Source organism: Arachis hypogaea, chromosome 19 (assembly GCF_003086295.3).
Source record: "Arachis hypogaea cultivar Tifrunner chromosome 19, arahy.Tifrunner.gnm2.J5K5, whole genome shotgun sequence".
Lineage (NCBI taxonomy): Eukaryota > Viridiplantae > Streptophyta > Magnoliopsida > Fabales > Fabaceae > Arachis > Arachis hypogaea.
Genome location: NC_092054.1, coordinates 7,776,320 through 7,799,200, shown reverse-complemented (window position 1 = coordinate 7,799,200; position 22,881 = coordinate 7,776,320). Strand labels below are relative to the sequence as shown.

General features: G+C 34.3%; 1 protein-coding gene and 1 pseudogene across 4 annotated transcripts; one reads left to right on the top strand and one right to left on the bottom strand.

The window, feature by feature from the left end:
• The first annotated feature begins 261 nt into the window (after positions 1-261).
• Positions 262-3,794, top strand: LOC112779371 (uncharacterized). Of its 4 annotated transcripts, none has more exons than XM_025823614.3 (10): positions 262-717; positions 1,147-1,209; positions 1,576-1,657; positions 1,824-1,898; positions 2,101-2,167; positions 2,319-2,355; positions 3,006-3,103; positions 3,253-3,322; positions 3,418-3,500; positions 3,585-3,794. In XM_025823614.3, exons 1-10 carry the CDS (start codon positions 535-537, stop codon positions 3,613-3,615), a joined length of 789 nt encoding a protein of 262 aa, XP_025679399.1. In that variant the 5' UTR covers positions 262-534; the 3' UTR covers positions 3,616-3,794. The 4 variants fall into 4 exon arrangements, with proteins under 4 accessions (XP_025679399.1, XP_025679397.1, XP_025679398.1 ...); XM_025823612.3 differs by having other exon boundaries at positions 3,000-3,103; XM_025823613.3 differs by having other exon boundaries at positions 2,316-2,355.
• A 2,267-nt stretch (positions 3,795-6,061) lies between these two features.
• Positions 6,062-11,734, bottom strand: LOC112775966 (inactive protein kinase SELMODRAFT_444075-like; annotated as a pseudogene).
• Positions 11,735-22,881: the final 11,147 nt, after the last annotated feature.

The following is a 22,881-nucleotide window of genomic DNA, read 5'->3' as shown; positions in this document are numbered from 1 at the left end:
TATTTAGTTAAACAAATGTGCAGAATCAAATGCTTCTGCAACTTTTGATACTTTATTTAAAAAGTAAATAAATAAATAATAAAAAAATATAAAGTATAAACTATAAATAAACTAAATTTTCTTCAATATGATAGAAGAGAGTAAAGTATCAACTGAAATTTCACCTTTGTTTTTTGTTAGAAACTTAAGAACAAAAGAAATTACACATTTCTCCCCCTTTCTCACACTGAAATTGATAAATCCGTTCTTAAAAAATCAAAAGGGCAAACGAATGCTAAAAAGTCATAATTTCATGTCGTTTTGGTTCTTAACAAAGGGCAAACGAATGCTCCAAGGCCCAAACGACATCGTCTAATATGAGAAAAGGCAAGTTCTAGTAAACGACACTAACACAGTGCTCCTGGATTTCGTTTCATCTGAGTAACTACAAAGCAAAAACCCTGTCACCGCCGAAAACATTTTCCCACTCTTCTCGACTCTTTCTCCGGCCACCGTCATCGCTGCCACACACGACTGCGAAAACTCCGACGGTAAATGGCTCACCAACCTTTTGACCCATACTACGCATACCAGCAGCAGGATGAGCGAAGCCACATCAACACGTTGTTTGTGTCGGGCCTCCCAGACGACGTGAAGGCGCGTGAGATTCACAACCTCTTCCGCCGTCGCCCCGGCTTCGACTCCTGCCAGCTCAAGTACACCGGACGCGCCAACCAGGCACATCATTTTTCCCTTTCATTCTCCTCAAAATAATAATGAGAACAAAGAAAAAAGAAAGAAAGAAGCTTCTCTTTACTGATGCAGTTGTAACTAAAATTTCGGTGAATTGTGTATATTACTTTCTCACTTTAGTCCTATTGAAATTGAAATCGTGAAGTTTGATTATAAACTAATGACTGTCTCTGATATTTGATTTGAATAATGAGAATACAATGTCATGTTACTTTCATTAACCAATTCAATGTTAGAGACTAATTTAAGCACGTAATGGACTATTTTAGGGTTTCATAAGTGAATTTGCTTAAGTTAAGTGCTATAGTGATCGGTGATTACTACAGTTTCAGAGGGCTTAAGTGAGGATTTAATCTAATTTTTTTATGATATTGAATGAAAGTTGTTCACTCATTCACTCAATAATCTTTTCAGGTTGTTGCGTTTGCTACTTTTTTCAATCATCAATCGGCGATGGCAGCATTGCACGCTTTAAATGTAAGTGGTTAGGGTCAGATTATGCCATTTTAGATGAAGGTCAAGGATTTGGAGTTTATTAGTTTAGGACGGTGGTGCAGATAGTTCATTCTCATTTCCATGTTGAGAAAATTATTTGATACACTTATAGTTCATTAGACTTACGATTATGGTATCATCTACCCTGTTTTGGACTATGATGATATTGATGAAGATATGGTATGAAATTGACATGTGTGTAGTGATAAGGAAATGCTGGAAGTTAGTGTATTATGAATGATTCTAATTAGTTGTCCAGTAGACAATAGAGTAAAGATGGTATTTTTACTGATAAAATGTCCACAATTAGTTTCCTATGTGATTTCTTTCTTACGGGGCGATCATCAGGGCGTGAAATTTGATCCACAAGCTGGTTCTGTTTTGCATATTGAACTTGCTAGGTCAAACTCAAGGAGGAAGCGTAAGCCAGGTATATACATTATGCTTACTTGTGAGATATGAAAATGAAAAACATTAATATTTCCCGTTCTGTCCAATATAAAAATTTATATGTATTCATTTAGGTTGATAAATTGTGGAGAAATGGAGTTGTTTTTACATTCCAATATGTTCATTGGACTATTTGTCTTCCCCAGGTAGCGGAGCCTATGTTGTTATAGATAAACGGTCTAAAGGAGAGGCTGATGTTCAAGGGTCATCAAGTGATGATGGTAATGTTGCTTCATTATAAGTTCAAAGCAAAGTAGATATATGATTCCCATGTAATGAATTATATGATGCGCTACACTTCCCTTTCCTATTAAATTGGATTAGTGAGATGAAGAAAGGAAATTAGGGGAGGACTACAAAGTTATGTTACATATTCTTGTCCCTCTTGTATTTGTGGCTCACCTGCATGTTCTTGCACATTAGGTGACAGTGATCCTGATGAACCATCAGGAAGTGGTGGCAGCCATGGTGATTTAGCAACCACTAAAAGGTCGAAAGTACAGTTTACTACGAGTCACTATTTCGTGATTTTGCATATTGCTGACACAAATGTACTGAGCGATAAAAATATCCTAAATGTTTTGAATACTCTAGTGATTCCTTATTCCCTAACTTTTATGTTTTCTAATTGTTTGCAGCAGTGAGATTAAGTTTGGCTCTGACAGTGCTGTGTCTGCGGTAAGTGAATGAGAACCCACAATAGATTGGAACTTTTCAGCTTACTGCCTCTGTAGAACAGCCAATATTTGTCCCACTCTATATGATGAACAGAGTTCAATACCTTGGTTTTCAAACAAGAAGTTTAGATATTCTGCATGCTTAAACTTTATTATTTAAAAGATATGTTCTAGAAACTCTTGAACAATTTACTATTGTTCATACAGTTATCAAGTTTGGTTGTTTACATTATACCTTTGGGTGGGACCCTTCTCTAAACATTGCGTTAACACGGGATGTTTGTGCATTGGACTTCCCTTATTGAACAATTTCAGCCTTGTAACAAAAACATGTAGATAGATCAATACATAACATAAACAAGTCAAATCAAGTATCCGACAAAAGTGTCCAAATTATACATTTTGATTACAAATAAAGTGTAAATATTTAGACTTGTGAACGCAATTGTGCAATGAATAGTTTACCAATTGAACTTATACAATTTTCTCTTTCAAAAGGAGTTTGTATTTGAGTAAACTTGTTTAAATAATATCATAAATTAACTCAAATAAACAATCATGTTCATTACTGCCTAGCATGTAAAAGATTTTACTTCCATTTCTCATTAGAAACGTCCATATTTAATTCTTCCAAATTTTATGTAGGAGCAGCATGAAAGGGGTCCTGATGGAGGACCATGCTCTACTCTCTTCATTGCAAATCTTGGTCCAAACTGCACCGAAGATGAACTGAGACAAACTTTCTCAGTGTGAGTTGTTGTGTCTATAGTAAAGTTGTTCATATTGGAGCAGTGCTGGACCTACTGGTTCTTGTTATATCTTGATCTTGCAATGTTCATCTTTCACTTGATTTTGAGTTTTTACTATCGAGCTTTAATGTCTTAAATCCATTTTCCAGGTATGCTGGATTCAACATGGTCAAAATCCGTTCTAGAGGAGGAATGCCGGTTGCATTTGCTGATTTTGATGTGAGTCATAGTCCTTGTTCAATCCCCTGTTGGTCAGTGTAGTAAATTTTGCTTGCTTACTCCTTATCAATTTACTAACCTTTATTCTTTTACAGGAAGTTGAACAAGCTACTAAGGTCATGGAGCAGCTTCAGGGCAGCATGCTGTCATCGTCAGATCGGGGTGGCATGCACATAGAGTAACTTCTAACCTAATGGTTTCTATTAATTTTAGATACTCTAGCTAGGATTGATGTCTTATGTCCCTAAATATTTTCTTGTAGATACGCAAGGTCTAAAATGAGGAAGCATTAGAAGAAATGGAAGCAAGCCAATTTCCAGATAATTTTGTTGTTTGATATAAAGGCCAACATTGTGTTTTCTCTAGCATAGTTGCAACGTATTGGAAATATTGGGAATGTTTATCAACCTTAGAAAACATCTTCATTTTGTAGTATATTCCTTTCACTATTATAAAAAAAGATATTCCCTCATTTTGTTTTTATCCTTCATTTTAGCTAAATTTATTACCGAGTTATGGACTAAACATGTCCTTGTTCTATAAAACTTGATTTATAATGTTAAATGGAATATTGTTGAGCAATAGAGATATTATGTACGTTCTGATGACCTAAGAATATGCAAATAAGATAAGAAGCTAGATTACTAATAGAATTATGTTCGTACTGTTTTTTCTTTATATTTTTACATTTTCATGGTATAAAAGACACACTTTGTATCTTTTATCAATTATTCTTAATATCAAAAGTAAAATGTGTATGAAAAAATGTATAAAAAAGTGGTGTATATAATATTACTCAGTAACCAAATATAGTAGTGTCATGCAACTCTGAATAGTTTTCATGTGAAAAAGACATTACATTATTGCAATTTTCCATATTTTCATGTAAATACAACTAGTATAAGATACACTCATGATGGTAACTTTTTCTGGTGGGTTTGTGAACATTATAGTACTAGAAGTGTAATGATTGAAGTGCATTCAATTTACTGGGTCGGTTTCAAAGGCCTGTTCTTCTATGTCTAATCTTTCTCCAACTGCCCAAACATTTATAACGCTCTAGAAAATGACTTTGGTATATCTATTAGCCATTATTGCTATTGTTTACTATTTAGCATTAGCTTTAAACTCTAGAAATTCCAACCGCTAAGTAATTCATGGAGAATAGTAGCAATTTACTTTTAAGGATGCAGTACATTTTCTTTTCATCGATTTGATATCCTTTACTTATTCTGGTGAGCTTAATCTAGAAAAGCAGCAAGTGTTAATGCAGTGGAAAAATGAGTTTTCTTTTGCTTTTTGGGTACAACATAAAGAAAAGGACAAAAGCTTAAATCTTAGAAACCTCAACACCTATCTCATCCACCAATAGTTGTAGTCCATAATAATGAGGTGCATGTGTATATGCTCCCAAATTTTTGCAATATCATAATGCTTAGCACAAAACTCAGCAAGTTAGTCAGAATAAGCAAGCATTGTCTTCACCATAGGTATGCTCTAAAAAGGGGAGTTGCCATCAAGGTTTTTTTTTTTTTTAATCTTAAGAACATTGCATGCATTATGCAAGCTCATTTTGTTCTTTCAATATTATTTAACATATTAATAACTTTAAGAATATATTGTCTTAGTTAAGCTTTGTTAAGTAACCATGGAATTAGGAAGTGACATAGGAAAGAAGGGATTAGCACCCTTAACACAATAAATTTGTGTAAAATGGAAAATAACACAATAATTATGGTAGGAAATTAGGAATCAGGACCTGTGTATTCTGCACTGCAATATTTGTGTTGATGTTGATCTATAAGAAGTAATGATATATGGACAAGAATTAGACAGGGTTGGCCTTGAGATAAGGTATGGAGTCATTTTGTTTATAATTTGCCAAATCATAGGCAAGTGACATCACACTTTGACATGTCTCATGAATTTATGTTGTCTGAACCCTCTCAGGATTGTCATCATCAGCCAACCAATGAATTTTGCTTCACATGATTCCTAGAAGTCAAGAATTCAAAAAAGCATAGGACATTGTCAACATCAGCCAACCAAGATTTTTTGGTTTTATTAATTGCTTCAAAATTTTAAGATTTTTAAAATGGATAAACTCTATCAGTCTCATTAACTGCTACTATATATTCAACATTTTTTGCTTTTGTTTTGTCATGTCTATACTTACCTCTTTTTTAATTATAAGATATTGAGATTAGTGCTATATTTTATAAAATATGAAGATATTATGTCATGAGTCATGAGACTTGCATATATTAGAGTTTAGTGTACATTTTCATAAATAAAATGTTTCTAATATCATCCAAACTCAAAAAGGTGAAGTGTCATTATTAATTACCCTGTGATTTTAGTACCCTTCATAGATGCAAAAGGCTAACTCTGATTTGTCTGTGTCACTGTCCAAGTTGGTTCAGAACTTCAGATGACAACCATCAAACCATGTTTGTTTGCTTCTCAACGCATATGCATGTGCATGGACACACACATGGAAAGTGAAAAGGGATAAATGATAATTAAACCAACAATCTTTGAACTTAGAAGAAGCTACTCCATTTCATTTCATTTCAAGACCCCACAAACTCTCTCAAGTCAAAGAGGCCCTTTTAGGCACAATAGTGTGTACATGATTTTCTCTGAAGAATTTCAAAAGCTTCTATATTTTTTTACCTATCCTACTTTCACCCTGCTATTATACACATGCAAAATTAGATCTCACTGCAGAAAGATAGATAGAAAGATGCAAAATTACAAAATAGGAGGGAAAATAAACATATTTAGCATAACAAGAAAAAAGCAATTTTCAATTTTGATCAAGTATCAACCCCTTTCTAAATGTCATCTTCACATGAAGTCCTTCTTGCTTTGTTGTCCCATCCCAATATGCAGGCCTGTATTTGTCAAGAGATAGCTTCCCACTGAATGATTCAAGTGACTCTTCTAACAGAGGACCGCTGTAATGGTGCTGCCTCTGCAGCGGCTCCGACCAGAGTCTGCCACTCCGGTTTCCCACATCATAACTTGGAGTTGAAATGTAACTCGTGTCCATGACCATGTCGCCGTCCAGTATACGAAGAACCTTGAATTAACAAGCAGAAATAATTTTAAAAAGAGTTAGGCAGAGAACATGGTCAATTCAAAAAACATTATCTAAACATGCAGCATTAGCTTTTCCTATTGATTTTAACTTGAAATAGAGTTTGATCAAATTATAATAAATATGTGATTGAGAATTCTTCAAAGCAATTTTTTCCAACAAAAATCAGTTCAAGAACTTGCTTTACCTGTGACATGCGTGGTCTAGAATGAGGATCTCGCCGTATGCATAATGATGCAGCATGCAACATGCAATAGACCTCATTTTCTAAGTATTGGTTCCCCAGCCTTGGATCAATCAGTTCCTCAATGGCATATTCTTCCAACAGTGGTCGTGCCTGTTAAATATCAAAACATTTACTCAAATTTCGACAAGACTTGGCATGAACAACCAGAAACATAAAAGGGGATTATATAGGATTTCTGATTGTTAATTATAGACATAGTCATACTTAAACTCTTAGGCAATGTTTGGTTGGGTATAATATAAAGGGTGAAAATTTTCACAGAATGGTTCGAGTAAAAATTGCAAATATAGTTTATCCATGAAAATTCCATTAAAACTTTATAACTTACCCACTCAGTAAGACACTGCTGTCCCTTAGGCCGCGTGAGATCCACAGCTTTTCTCCCTGTAACAAGCTCCACCAATACCACCCCGAATGAATAAACATCAGCTTTTTCAGTTATTTGGCCGCTTTGAGCATATTCAGGAGCCAAATACCTACACAGTAACGTCATATCTTAATTGTGAGTTCATATTTCTCAGACAAGTTTTGATTATGAAAACCATTCAGGAAAAACACAAATACATACCCGAATGTTCCAATTACTCGGGTTTCCACACCCGTGTCTCCATCAGGTTGCCACCTCGCCAATCCAAAATCACCAACCTTGCAATCACAATATAATGCTGTTAGAAAAATTAGGCATGTATGTAATCCAACTCAAATTCAGCATACACCAGAGTTTAGGTTGTAATCTATACAAGACTCAGAAAATTCTCTGTCCTTTACATCCAATGGTAAGTAAATTTAAAAATGTAGATGGGTGGATATTCAAAAGTGAGGTAAAGGTGCCTTTTATAGTGTAAACTACAAACCTACAAGAATGCATTGTACAATAGGCGAACACTACCATACCAGTGGTTCAAAATCATGAGTTATGAGAATGTTGTTAGGCCGCATGTCACGGTGGATAATGCATCCCACTCTGCACTCTTCATGAAGATATCGTAACCCACGAGCAGCTCCAATGGCAATTTTTTGCCGTGCAGCCCATTCTAATGGTTCTCGCTGTCTCCCTGAAATAGTTTGAAATATTAGACTAATTTACAATCATGTCAGTAAAATATATGTCTTGATTCAATCACTGTATTCAAAATGAAAAACATTGTCACATTAATCCTACTTCACCACCTGCTTTTAGTTGGCATCAGATTAATAAATCAAAGTAGCAAACATAAGTCTGATATTATAGTCTAGTGCAATTGAAAAAAATTCTGTAAGCATAGAATTTCGGATGCAAGAGAGCAAGAGAAATCACCATATAAATGTGAATCCAATGATCCATTGCATATGTACTCGTAAACTAGTAGCCTTCTCTTATCCTCTATACAGAATCCAATCAGCATAACAACATTTCGGTGCTGAGCACAACTCAGGACTTCTACCTCTGAGCAAAACTCAAGGTCACCCTGAGAACTAGCCAATTTATGTTGCTTGACAGCAACGACTTGTCCATCCGGTAGAACCCCTCTGTGAACGGATCCAAATCCCCCCTCAGCCAGGAAGTTGGCCTCAGAGAATCCACCAGTGGCAAGTTCTAACTCGGCATAGCTGAACTATCTTGGAGGTTTTCCGAAAACAGGTGCCTTGTGTTGACATATTGAACATAATGGAGGTGGACCAGGCGGAGTATTTCTAGATAATGATATTGCCTCTCTGAGATTTCCACTAAAATCTGACTCATTTCTATAATTTGACATTTCAATTCCAGCTCCTCGATCGAGCCTTGAGAACTTTTCTAGCAAGGCTCTAGTTGTAGATGTTTGAGGCATATCTTGAGATATTTCTGGCCTTCCTTCGTTTCGTTGAGATGATTGTTGATGTAAAAGTAATTCTGTGATCCATGGCTGGAATCTCAAGCTTGCCGAAGATGTGGACAAACTTTCACTTTCTGTGTCTGAATCATCAAGTTCTTGATTTTCTTTGATAGTCTCCTCTTTCTTCAACTCACCATTTGTCTCTGAGATAAAGAATGGTGAAGTTCCTGGATCAGAGCTTGAAACTGATGAAGTTCCAGCTTCCGTTGCAGTAAATGGAGTCCCTTGCTCCGGGCTGCTGGTTGGAGTTACAGAAGGCCCCTTAATGGAATTTAGTGAATCGGTATTCTTTTTGGTATGATTTTCAGCCAGCTCATCATGCTCAGAAGGCAATGGACATGATTCTTCAGCTTCCTTTTGCGATCCAATCAAATTCAAGCGGAGTACTTTTGGTTGGGAACGCTTCATGACCACAATATTACACTGTAGCTCTTCCATGCATCGCTTTTCTTCATGTTTGAGCTGTCTGCAAAGAAAAACACCAAAAGTAACAACTTAACTATAATCCCACATGAACAGAGAACAGTAAACCAGAAAGAGTCTAGTTGGTGTTTTAAGGATTTTATTTTCACATTTTTCTTCACAAAAGACAACAAAACACACTAAAAATGAAAATAGGAAAACCAATCAGCTTATTGCAATTACAATAGCATGCTTTTAGTGAGGAAATAAGGTAAGTGAGAGTGAGAGACTATTACTTGTCTAATACAACCCAATTGGCTTGCGCTTTCTTGGCTTCTGCGGCCACTGCTCCACAAGGAGATCCAGAAACAATTTTAATCCTGACATTTATCTGTTGAAAAAGGGTTCATAGAATATAATCTTCAACATTCTGAATCAATTTGCATGAGCTTTTCAGGGAAAAAAAATAAAAAGTAGGATATATACCAACCTTATTCGGATCATACACGTCATGGAGCTGAAGGATCATTTGAGAACAAGAATCAGTGATATCATGCTTCTGCTCTGAAACTGTTCCTGGAGGATACTTTTTACTGATACTGGCACAATCACCAGCAAATCTAGGAAAACCCCATAATCTTCTGCCTACATTTGTGTAAAGTAACAGTTAATTACACAAAATAGCAAAGTAAAAGGTTCCTATAAAAAAAGAAAAAAAAATGCATTGCCACTCTGCCAAGGCATAGTTTAAGATTGCAAAACCAGAAGCAAACACCATTGGTGACAAATTAAGTAATTCACCATTTGTCAAATTGGAGAAGCAAAACACTATCTTGTGAGAAAAAAGAAGCATAAAAATGAATGAAATGCAGGGGAAAAGAGACATCATCACCTGAACTTTGAGAAGGCACAACCACTAGCAGGGTGATGCAATCTCCAGGTTGAACAACATGAGTGAGGGACCAAACAAGTGCAGTCCTCGGAATTTCTTTCGAAGCCTTAACGGCAACGATAACCTTCTCAGCACCATCGGAGCCTTTGACTTGCTTCCCTATCCCCTTCTGTTGCTCTCGACTCATCACCACCAACAATAGAGAGTAGATACTACCTTGTTCAAAAGATTTTACTCTCAAATCTCAGAAACACACAGCAAAACCTTCAACATCATAATTTAGCCTTTTCCCCACTAGAACAATTATCACCAAAACATGATTGCACATTCCGTAGCCATGGACAAAGGCCCTTTTAACCAAATTCAAACAAGCAACAAGAAAAGATAAAAAAGACCCTCTTGCAACGTTCACAGAATCTTGTTGTTTCCTTTCTTGTCACCTATATATGAGAATGATGATTCTGCAGGTACATTCCCCCAAAGCAAAGTACCAAAAATCCGTGAGGAATCAGAATCAGATACCCCCTCCTTGTTTTTTGATATTTTGTGGCTCAAAATGCAATGTGCTCCATTTCAGTGTGTTTCTGAAATTCAAGAAGATTCAAAGTAACTACTGCTCATTCACACACACATTTACACAAACACTTACTGTGCTATGTGTATAAGTAAGAATTTTTTAAAAGGCAAAAGAGGAAGGACCCTTCCCTAGCCGTTCTTCTTTTGCTTTTTTATGAATGAGCCTTCAAAACCACCCCCACCAAAGTCAAAAAAAGGAAAAAAAAATAGTTGAAAAGAAAGATGAAGAAAACAGGAAAAAAAAAGGTAAAGGGAGGGTTTCTGAGTGATTTTGGATCCAACTAGTTGGCTCTATTATCGAAAATGCCAAAAGATTCCTCAACAGAAATAGTGTTCCTTCCTTTTTCAACAGAAACCAATCCAATCATATATCAACCCCTTTCAGATATATGTGAATCAATGCACTGTTCCTTCTTCACAACCCAACGTTTTAACCCTGCATAATCACAAGATTCAACATGGATATAGATCAGAAAACTGAAAGAAAAAAAAAGAAAACAAACAAACAAACTGTAGAAAAAATGCACAAAGAAAATGTGCCACATACAGAAACAAAAAAAGAGAAACATAAAATATGGTTCCACTAATCACTTGAAAGTTGAAACCGCCATTTTGTTGGCTTTGAAGGTTAAAAATAAAAATCAACGAAAAAAGAACATCATTGGAGACTAGAAAACAAGAAAGAAAAACAAAACAAAACAGAAACAAGAATGAAAGGCCAAAACAAGATCCAAAGTCCAAACCTTCCTTTCTTTTCTCTTTATTATTATATATATTTATTTATATTTTATTGATTTTCAATCAATCCTTTGGTAGAGTTGACAAACGAACATCCAGAGAAAAAACAACAAAGGAGAATAATTGGGAGTTAGATAGACAGTTTTATAAAACTCAAAATGCTTAATTTTTTCCTTACAATAATTATCATCATCAGAATCTTTAATTTTATATCTTTTTGTGCCAAATTTCCAGCAAAAAGAAACATGAGCCAACCTTAACAATGAAAAACACAAAATGGGGTCCTTCAAAATAGAAAATTGGAGAATGGGGGTGAGATGTCCAAAGGGAACAATAGAGAGTCAAAGAGAGAGAGAGAGAGAGAGAGAGAGAGAGAGAGAGAGAGAGAGAGAGAACCAAGAAATGGAGCAAAGTTGAAAACTTTAGTAAGAGATAGAGAAAACCCAGAAAGAGAAAAAGGAAAAGGAGTGTTGGTTGAGTGAAAATGAATGGATTTTATTTTATTTGTTTGTTTCTGGGGAAGAAGGAAAAGATGTGTTACGATCAGAACTCAGAAGCTTTGTTGTGACTTGTGAGTGACCAATGGAAGTTACAGACCAGGGATACCATTAGGAATCGTAGTTTCTATTATAACTCAAATTTATCATTTCTAAGAAATTCATTTTCTTGCACTTATAAAATTTTAGAAAAAACCAAAATAGCTTCCGACAATTATCTTGAAAGACAACGAGGCTCTTTGACAAAAAAAATTTCAATCCGGCCTCTAACAATTACCACAGAAGGACAATGAGGCTCCTGTGCCAAAAAAAATCAATGTTGTTTTTTTGGCACAGAAGCTAATCAGTCCCAACAAAAATATCAGAGGCCGAATCTAGTGTTTTTTCTTGAGAGTCTCGTTGTCCTTTCGAGATAATTGTGAGGGACAGATGGAGTATTCACTCTAAATTTTACAAAAATAATTAATTTTTAATAAATTTGAGTTTATTTAATTGTTAACTTACTCATACATTTAAATAATTATTTATAAATATGATAATAATTATGTAAACTTTATTATTATGATAGTGTATTAGAATTAAGCTTAATTTATAATAGTCAAAACCAAAATTGTGTCGTATTATAAATTTAGAGTGCATAAAATATTTTAAATTCTTGAAAAAAAATTAAATGTAAGAATTTAAATGGTGCAATTAAGTTTTTACGAATTTTATTATGATAAGTAATTATGTTTATTTATATTATATGTATATTAAAAATTAATTACAAAATTAATTATCTATATAAAATACATTGAATTAAACATCACAAATATAACTGATTTAATAGTTGTTTTTCTATATGCATATAGCATTTTATGTTTATACTTTTAGAATAATTTATTTTAATGACCTACTTAGATTATTTTTTTTATACAATAAAATTTGATTTTAATGTATTAATAATATAAAATATTTTATAAAATTATTCAATCACATTCGTTTTTTTAGACATTATTGACGGTAGTTATTTTTTCATATAAGGTATTATGTAATTTAATGTTAGTATAAAATTGATTTACAAATATAGAAAAAGTATAGAGGAATAATGTTTTTTTTTTAATAATGTAAATAATAGGTTAAAAAAATTAATTTTAAAATTTAATTTTTAAATTAATTAAGTTTATTCATGTTTAATTGGTCTGAAATATAGCCTATTATTCATAAATATATCAAAATTAAATTTTATAAAATATTTTAGAAGAAATTAATTTGTAGGGATATAAAGAGAAAGAGACGGTAAAAGAGAAAAATTAAAATTTTCTTGTATATAGAATGAGGAGTGCTATGAGCAGTAGAATTTGTGATGTTTAACCATTAATTAGTCATCATCAATATTTTTAATGGTATGAGATGACATCTAATAGTATAAGATTATTCATTTTTCTTTTGATGATTAAGTGCTGGCTAAATTTCAACAAAAGTACTGGCCTGTAGACTTTCTCATATAGAATAATTAAAATTTTCTCATTAAAATTCTTTAAAATTTAAAAGTTTTTACTTCTTTATTTATATTCAGACACACTATTTAAACACAAAGTATCTTAAATATGTTCATAAATAAGTAAATAACATTTACTTCCTCAAATAATTTATATAGGAGACACTTTATTATGCAAATTAAAATTTTATAGAAAAAAAATATAAATATTTTTTATAATTATTTTTATTATATTATTACTGTTTAAAATGTGAGTCCCAATTTTCTCAAGTACTATTTTATAATTTCATCTCATAAAAAAAATTTGTGTAAACTTATATCTTTACTATATAATTTACTTTCATATAAATATACTCATACGTAAATCTAAACTAATTCTTGTATGCATAGTAGTAGATTATATTATTAAATAAATCTTATCTATTATTTCAAATTAATAGTAAATAGATATTTAATTGTTTACTTGAACAATTGTCAGTTTTTTTTTTCCTATTGTGTCAGAATTCAGATTATAGGGAGTTATTTTTAGGGGTGTGCATGGGTCGGGTGAAATCGGGTTTGACGTGACCCAGACCCGACCCAAAATATATATCGGGTCTATTTATTAGACCCGAACCCGGCCCTAGACCCGATGAAACCTATACATTTTCGGGCCATGATTATACCGGGTAAAAATCGGGTGAAAACCGGGCCGTTAACATTACATTACCTTTATACCTTCTTATAAGTTAGCATGTGAAAATATCCAAATTTCCAAGGCTCCAACTATTATTTGACATGGTAAAATTCACTTAGAAAAATATAACAAGAACCAACTCTTTTCTAAAATCAAAGCATAACCATAATTAATACTAATATTATATAATAACACCAAATATTTAAATCAATACAAATAACACAATATTATGCATTAGTCTAAAATCTTATGCATTTTAAATAGAAAACATTAACTTATAGTCTTATAATAACTAATAACACAAAATATTAAGATTTACAATACTTAAATTCCACATAAGAATAGTCATTATCCATCACTAATAACACAAAATATTAATTGTGTATGATGACCGGGCCACCAGGCCGACTTCGGGTGACCCGAGCCATGGCCCAGACCCGACCCGAAATAATGACCGGGTCTATTTTTGAGACCCATACCCGACCCTAAACCCGATGAAATCACATCAAATTAGCCCCTAAAGTGCTCGAGACCGGGCCGGGTCTTCGGGTCGGGCCGGGCCATGCACACCCCTAGTTATTTTATACATTATTGTTTAATTAACGCCTGCCTTTAAAGAATGAGTTTAAGAATTAAAATGATTATCTTTATTTAAGAATTAAAATGTTATCTTGTTTAATTTCATAAAACGGTATTTTTTTAAAATATGTCTTTACTAATTTCAGTCTTGATTACAACTACTACACAATTATTATTATTTAATTAAAATAGAAACATTTGAAGTTTTCTAGATAATAGATTTCATTAAAAAAATTAAAAAATTAAACTCTTGAAAATTTCAAACAACATTTTCATATTGGTTATTTACACAAGTGTCATTAGTATAATTATTAGCAATACTCATGCATGTGTATATACGATTTTACGTGAAGAGAACTAGAAAATAGGGCCTAGAAAATATTATCTCGGTTAAAAAACACTTGCCTCTCTCAACTTAAATTTGAGGTGAGGGTTAGATGTCACGTGTGTATCTTAGTGGTTTAACCAATAGGAAAATTCTTACTTTAAGAAATAATATTTATTCGAATATCATTTTTGTCTCATTAACCAAAACAAATAATTGTTCTGCAATAATAATATATATTGAAATTAGCACATGCACATTTTTAGAGTATATATGTTAGAATTATCAATTGGAAATTTTGTATAACAAATATATAAACTTTTTTTTTATATATTTGATATGTATTTATTAAAAGAACAAGTTTTAAAATTGTTACTAATAGTAACACATATATATATATATATATATATATATATATATATATATATATATATTAAAACGATGGAACACATTAATTAAACCTAATATATATTAGGGTTAAGTACGATTTTAGTCTCTAAAGTAGGGGCCGAAAATTTTTTCTGTTCCTAACCTTTTTTTACTTATAAAATTGTCCTTAAAATTCAACTTGATTTTAAAATCGTCCTTCGAACAATTATACCCTTACCCCCTATTGTTGTTTCATCTTCTCCTCTCTTGTTCTGCTTCTTCATCCCTGCTTCTTCATCTTCTTCATCTTCAGCAGCATCAATATTCCAGATTCAAGGCAAATCAGAAGCAGACATTCACCTAATCAATAGAACATGACATTACAGCAACATCAACATACATATCCAAAACCCAAATCATCAATAGACAAACTCGATCTTATATTTCAGGCGAAATCAGAATCACCCAGCAAAAGATTCAGATATTTCACAACAAAGAAGAAACCACAGAACAAGCCACAATTCAGATATTCCAGTTTACAAAGAAAAAGAAAAAAAGAAGAAGAGGATCGGATTTCAATTTACTAATTCAACCACAGCAGCTACAAGCAACGTCAACAGAAATTACAAAACAAGCCACAATTCAGCATGGCAAGTGGGGAGGACCAGCGGAACAGCGGCGGACGGTGAGGGTTGCGGAGCAGCGGCGAGGACGCCGGAAGCAGTGACGAGCGGCGAAGAGAGCCGCGAGTAAGGAGGAACAACAGTGAGCGGTGAGGGGCGACGATCGGCGACAGTGGCGGACGCAAATCCCTTCAGCTCGCACATCTCTCTCTCTCTCTCTCTCTCTCTCTCTCTCTCTCTCTCTCTCTCTCTCTCTCTCTCTCTCTCTCTCTCTCTCTCTCTCTCTCTCTCTCTCTCTCTCTCTCTCTCTCCGCGGTCAGTGACGGTGGCTCAACGGCGGCAACAAGCCCAATACGGCGACGCGGGCAGCTCCCCTCCCCCTCTTCCCCCTTGTGATTCCTTCCCCTTTCTTCTTCCCTCCTCCTCCTCCCCCCTCCCCTGGTGATCCCTTTCTCGTTTTAACCTTTTTTAATTTTATATTTTTTAATTAAGATATTTTAGTAATAAAAATTAAAATTTTGGTAAAAAGAACGATTTTAAAACTAAGTTAAATTTTAGAGACGATTTTGTAAACAAAAAAAAGTTGATGACGAAAAAAATTTTTAACTCTTACTTTAGGGACCAAAATCGTATTTAACCTTATATATTAAGTTTTTGTGTGATGATAAGGGAAAATAAGAAGAAAATGGAGAGAAGAGAAAAAGAAAAGTATATTGTCTCTTAATGTTTGTATTTAGAATAGAATAGATTGAAGATAATTCTAATATAAAATTATAAATAGAAGACTATAATGGCTCTTTTTTTTTTTATGCTTTTAGAGAACCTGTTATGCATAGATATAGATGATGGGTGTGTTTTTAAATAATATAAAAATATTTTTTTTTAATTTGAAAATACAAAATGGAGGTATGAAAAACCGAAGCTTTGATTTGTAAAGTGACAAATTCAAATTTAAAGGGTTGCAAATCATGTTGGGGCCACCATGGGGAGTTCTCGATCACCGGGGAGATTTCGGGGAGGAATCAAGCGAGAGAACACAATATGAGAAGACATCACATCCAACTCAAAACCTTAAGGTGTCAAGTTAATGGGTCTCTCATCTTATAAACTCCCGGGAAGACTTTCGATGCTTCACCTTGAATACTCCTTAAACCAGACCGATTAAACCATCGACTCTGATACCACTTGTTGGGGCCACCGTGGGGAGCTCTCGACCACCGGGGAGATTTCGGGGAGGAATCAAGCGAGAGAATATAAGATGAGAAGACACCACATCCAACTCAAAACCTTAAGGTGTCAAGTTAATGAGTCTCTCATCTTATAAACTCCTCACTCTTCCTTGCTTTCTTTGATGTGGGACTAACTTCAACACTCCTCACACTTGAAACACTAACAAATCAGAGCCTCTGATGTGAGGATTTTTTTTTTTTTTTTTTGAAAAATTGTAATACCGATCTTTCAATTTTTTTGTGGCCTTCTTAAATCGAATTGTCTGATTTGTTTTTAATTGTTTTTAAAATTTCACATCCCAAAATAATATACAATGAACCAATAATAATGTATAACACCAACATTTTTTAATATGTAAATTAAAAAATCCAATATAATATCTTAAAAATTAAAATTCACAATTATTCATAAAGAACCCCTATCCGTTCATCTAAATTCTTGAAATACTATTTGAGTTCAGATATGTACATGTGTCTCCTATTTTGCCACTTTAATTTCGGATAAGCCCCTCACTCCTTAGCTTTTTCTATCTTCAAGTGAACGGTGTTGTTTGAATTGTCCATAAATATTTTTCCTACAACTCATAAAATGACACTGAATTATATAGTGACAAAAGTTTAAACTGGACTAAAAAAACAAGAATAAATTCTTAAAGTAGTCTCTTAAATTTACGATTTTTATTATTTTAATTTTTTAAATCTAAAATTCATTATACTGATTTTTTAAATTTTGTTTTGAGCATCGTATTAGTTTTTAGATTTTTGTTTTTAATATTAAATCAGCAAACGAAATACTGAATTAGTTCTAACTTATTATTTTAGATACAAGACTAAATAATATTATTTTATTTTTGTGTTTAAATAAAACAAAATAAGAAGATAAAGAAAAGTTTTTTTTTCATTTTTTTAAAATAATTTTGTTTTCATCTTATTTAAGTTAGGGATGTCAATGGGGCAGGGCGGGGGCGGGGGATACCTCCCTGCTCCCCATCCCCGCCCTCAGATTTACTCCCCATCCCCGCCCCATTCCCCGCCGTGGGAGAAAATTACTCCCCATCCCCATTCCCCACGGAGCCCCATTCCCCGCGGGGACCCCATTCTCCATCTACATAATAGTTCTAACTAATTATTAATTTCCATATGAATAGAGCTACAAGTATCTATCTTATACAAAAACTGCAAGATTTTATACAAAAAGTCTAAATAACACGATGATGACTTCTTTTAAAATAACGCAATGGGGAGACGCAACGACGAGCCAAAGAAAAAAGCAGTGGACGAGGTGGGAGACGCGACAACAGAGAGGAGAATGGACACGACGGCAGAGTTACGAAAAGGAACGCCGCAAATAGAAATTACGACGCGGTAAGGTGATGGCATGGTGAGGTGTGACGATGCGGTGAGAAGGGTGACGAGGGGGTTGCTGCAGAGAGGTTGGATGGAGTATGGACAGCCTTAGGGATCTCTGAATTGAAGAGAGGTTATGCAAATAAAGATTAGGAGTTTTGGGTTTCTATATATATATATGTGTGTGTGAGAAATGACTAAAAACATATATGAGAAATAAACTATTAAGGATAATTCAAGGAATTCATAAATTTCGGGGAATAGCGGGGACGGGGCGGGGATTCCCGCTCGGGTCCCCACGCCTGCTTCGGGGGAATTTTGTCCCCCATCCCCATCCCCGCGGGAAAAATTCCCCACAATCGGATCCCCATTCGGGGCAGTCCCCGCAGGGATCCCCGTGTCTCGGGGAATTTTGCCAGTCTAGTATAATAAGTTAGAGTTAACTCGACATTCTATTTGTTGATTCAACTCAGAAAAAACAAAAAATCAATATAGTACTTTAAACTACATTTCAAAAACTAATATAATAAATTTTAAATTTAAAAAATTAAAATCATAAAAATCATAAATCTCAATAACCATTCTAAAAATTTAGTCACTTTGGATTACAGATAAAACAACATTACTCGATTTTTAAATGTAGCTTCATGAGCGGGATCTTAAGGGGAAAAAAAATTGATGCATGAAAATGTCTGGAGTGCCGTGATGATGCTGATTCTATAAGGTCATTAATAAATGGCAGTGTCGTGTTATGGTTTTTGTTTTATGACAAACTCACTGACTTAAGGTCACTGACAAATGAAGCAATGTGTCATTTGGAGTAATGGCAAGATTACAATTTAATGAGGGTCCTACATCTTCTTGTTTTATTTGTTTCCTCCTTTAATTTCCTTTATTCTTATTAGGATTATTGTATTTTTCTTTTCTCTTTTATGATCCTATCAAAGATCTTTAAATTTCAAATTAAAGGATGGGTGACTCGAATGTGATGCTAAAGTTTGCTTGTTCCTAAAGTTGTATTTGTATATGACCAAAATAGTTGGGAGGGAAATCTAGGTGACATCGACGTTGAGTTGTGGTTGGAGATTGTGGGTTGATCCTTTTTATGATGTGATAATTAATTTCACTAATTTGTGGTTTGTGATAGATGGGTGTTATCATTATCTAAAGTATGATTATAAAAAAGGTGTTATTTATTTGCTTATCTAACATTATTATTGTTGTTATTGGTCCTTTTTAATGATTTTGCTTATCATTGTCATTGGTTTCACTACCAAGTGAATTATTTTATGATTGTCATTAAAAATTTATATGATAAAGTATTATTTTGGTCATTAAAGTTTGAGTCGAATTTTAATTTAGTTCCTAATGTTTTAACGTCCTATTTCAGTTAAAAAAAATTTTAAACGTCTTATTCCAATTTTAAAAAAGTTTTAAGCGGATTTAATATTATCCCACCATTATATTTGACACAAACAATTTGTATATTGAAAAACCAATAGCATTCGATTTTATTATGTACGTAAAATCAATCTACCAACGATCACTAATATAAAAGTTTTTCTTTGATTGTTAGGATTTGAAATTTAAAAAAAAAATTGAGAAAAAAAATTGTTACAAGAAAATTTTGGTTATGTTTTTTTAACACATAGAATAAAATATGACTTAATTAGTAACATGATTAAGGTCTACGTCACTCATTCTATTAAGGGATAAGTACTTTTTTCGTCCCCAAGGTCTGGGGTCAAAATTGATTTCGTCCCTAGCCTTTTTTTTTTTTTGTTAAAATCATCCTCAACGTTTAAAAACGCTTTAAAATCGTCCTTTTCTATTTTTTTGGACCAAATTACCCTTAACTATTAATAAAAATTAAAAAAAAAACTCCACCCTCACCCCCCATCAGATCTCTTCGTTTCTCTCCTCCCCCCCACACAATTTTCCTTTCCTCCTACACCCACCCCCCACCCTCACTCCATCACCCCCAACCCGCAGCCGCCCCGTGTCCAGCCCTCCGCCGCCGCCCCCGCGTCCAGCTCCACGCCGCCGCCCCGCGCCGCGCGCCCCCGCGTCCAGCCCCGCGCCGCCGCCCCGCGTCCAGCCCCGCGCCGCCGCCCCGCGTCCAGCTCCACGTCGCCTCGAGTCCAGCCCCTCGTCGCCGCCCCGCGTCCAGCCCGCCGTCGCCCCTGCGTCCAGCCCCCCGCCGCCCCTGTTTTTCTGTTTTTGCTTTCTGCCTTCTGCTGCTTCTTATTCTTTTCTTCTTCTTCTGTGGTTTTTGATGAAATTTGTTGTTGTTGATGAAATTTGTTGTTGGTGAAATTTAAACTTCTAAATTTTTGATGAAATTTGTTGTTGTTGATGAAATCTGTTGATGATGATGATGATGATGACCGAGTGGGGTGAGGGGTGGGAGGGGGGAGTTACGGTGAGGGGGGTGAGGGGGTACGGTGAGGGTGGGGGTGAGGTGAGGGGGAGGCAGTGAGGGGTGGGGGGTGAGGTGAGGGGGGGTTACGGTGAGGGTGGGGGATGAGGTGAGGGGGTGAGGGGGAGGCAGTGAGGGGTGGGGGGTGAGGGGAGACGGTGAGGAGTGGAGGATGAGGGGTAAGGGGTGAGGTGAGGGGGGGTTACGGTGAGGGTGGGGGATGAGGTGAGGGGGTGAGGGGGAGGCAGTGAGGGGTGGGGGGTGAGGTGAGGCGGTGAGGAGTGGAGGGTGAGGGGTGAGGGGTGAGGGGTGAGGGGGTGGGGGTGGGGGTTACCGGAACGGTGAGGGAGTGGTGTTTGTGTTGGTGGTGGTGGTGGTGGTGGTGGTGAAGAGGAGAATGATGATGATGAGGGTAATTTGGTCCAAAAAAATAGAAAAGGACGATTTTAAAGCGTTTTTAAACGTTGAGGATGATTTTAACAAAAAAAAAAAAGGCTAGGGACGAAATCGATTTTGACCCCAGACCTTGGGGACGAAAAAAGTACTTATCCCTTCTATTAACTATTAGTGTCAAATTTAATGTTAGTAGGACCACATTAAACCTGTTTAAAATTTTTTAGAACAGAAATAAGACGTTTAAAATATTAGAGACTAAATTAAAACTTGGCCCAATATTAAAGACTAAAATAATACTTTATCCTTTATTATAATTTAAATTTCTTTGTTTTTATATAAAAGTTTTAGCTAACGCATATATTAAGGTTATGAACAAAAATATATAAACTTTAAATTTTTAACGTATGTGTTATATATTTACTAAAAAACAAAATCCTCTATTAATAATATGCCCTATTAATTAAATCTTTATCTAACTAATTTTATTTGTGTATATAATAATTTATTTACTAACAAATAGCAATACATTTTTACATAAAGTTCAGTGAAATAATCCTTATATAAAACTGCACCATTCAATTTTCAATTAGGGCAATAGCGACATAAAATCTCTTCCATGTTGAATCAAGCAATTATTAAAAGGAGAAAAAAAACTATTGACCATTAATAAATTTAGAAAAATGGGTAAAACAAAATGAGTCTTAATCTATGATGCACGAACACTAACACTGACATGGATATAGGACACGACATGACACGAGACACGCAGATATATGAATTTTAAAATCTTATAAGACACGGGGACACGACATATATATAGAATATAAAGTATTTTTTAGATAAATTACAATGAATTTTTGATATTTTATTGCTGTTAAAATATAAAATAATTTTTTAACTGTTTTTAATGTCTTTTTTTTAACTATATGAAAGTATCTAAAATATTTTTGTTTTAATAAATAATAATATATATTATTTCTAAACTCATTTCAATAATATATATTAAGAATAAGGCTGGACACGCAGACACGTGATGGTATTTAGATGTGCGTCCAAGTGTATCCGGAGAAGAATTTTTTATTTTTATTAAGACACAGTTGCGTATTAGACGAGTGTCGATGAATGTCGTATCTAAAATGTGTCTGACACGCAGACACGACAACTCAACAAAATGTCCGTACTTCATAGGTTTTAACTCTGTATGTGCTTTCCATTTGAAACAAGGTTTTTATGACATTTTACCAATTTCTTTGAAATTGAGAAAATAAAATAAAACAGAAGAAAGAAAAAAATAAAAGAAAGAAAGCGGTAACTTGTGGTTTGGTTGGTATTCAAATTAAACAAAAAGAAGAAAAATAGAGAATAATAGTGAAAAAGCAAATATAGAAAAGAGATGGGGTCACAAAGTTTGAAATGGGTAATAAATTAAGAGGTGCATTGAGTATGGTGTGACATTTAAGTGCGTGAGATTGTGTGCATAATAAAATAATAGTAAAAATAATCTTGTAATAAATTGATTTGCAATCCCATGAACATAAAGCACAACAATCTTGTCACTTTCCTCTGTCTCATCACATTCAATGCCATGCAGCGCCACCAGCAGCGCAGCGGTGCATCCCTTATTTTAATTTGCACCGTCACCTCACCGTCGTATCCAATTCAACCGTTACTATTCTCCATTAATTCATACATCTAAACCATACTCCTTTAATTTTATCTTCAACATGATAATAAAAAAATCAATTATTTTACGTATATAATAAAATTAGTTATTAAAATTAATTATTAATATAAAATATATATTT

Bases quoted from the DNA above. Each gene is read 5' to 3' on its own strand.
- LOC112779371 (XM_025823611.3), top strand. From the start codon at position 535: ATGGCTCACCAACCTTTTGACCCATACTACGCATACCAGCAGCAGGAT. The intron at 718-1,146 runs GCACATCATTTT...TAATCTTTTCAG, and splicing joins ACACCGGACGCGCCAACCAG to GTTGTTGCGTTTGCTACTTT. The intron at 3,323-3,417 runs GTGAGTCATAGT...ATTCTTTTACAG, and splicing joins TTGCATTTGCTGATTTTGAT to GAAGTTGAACAAGCTACTAA.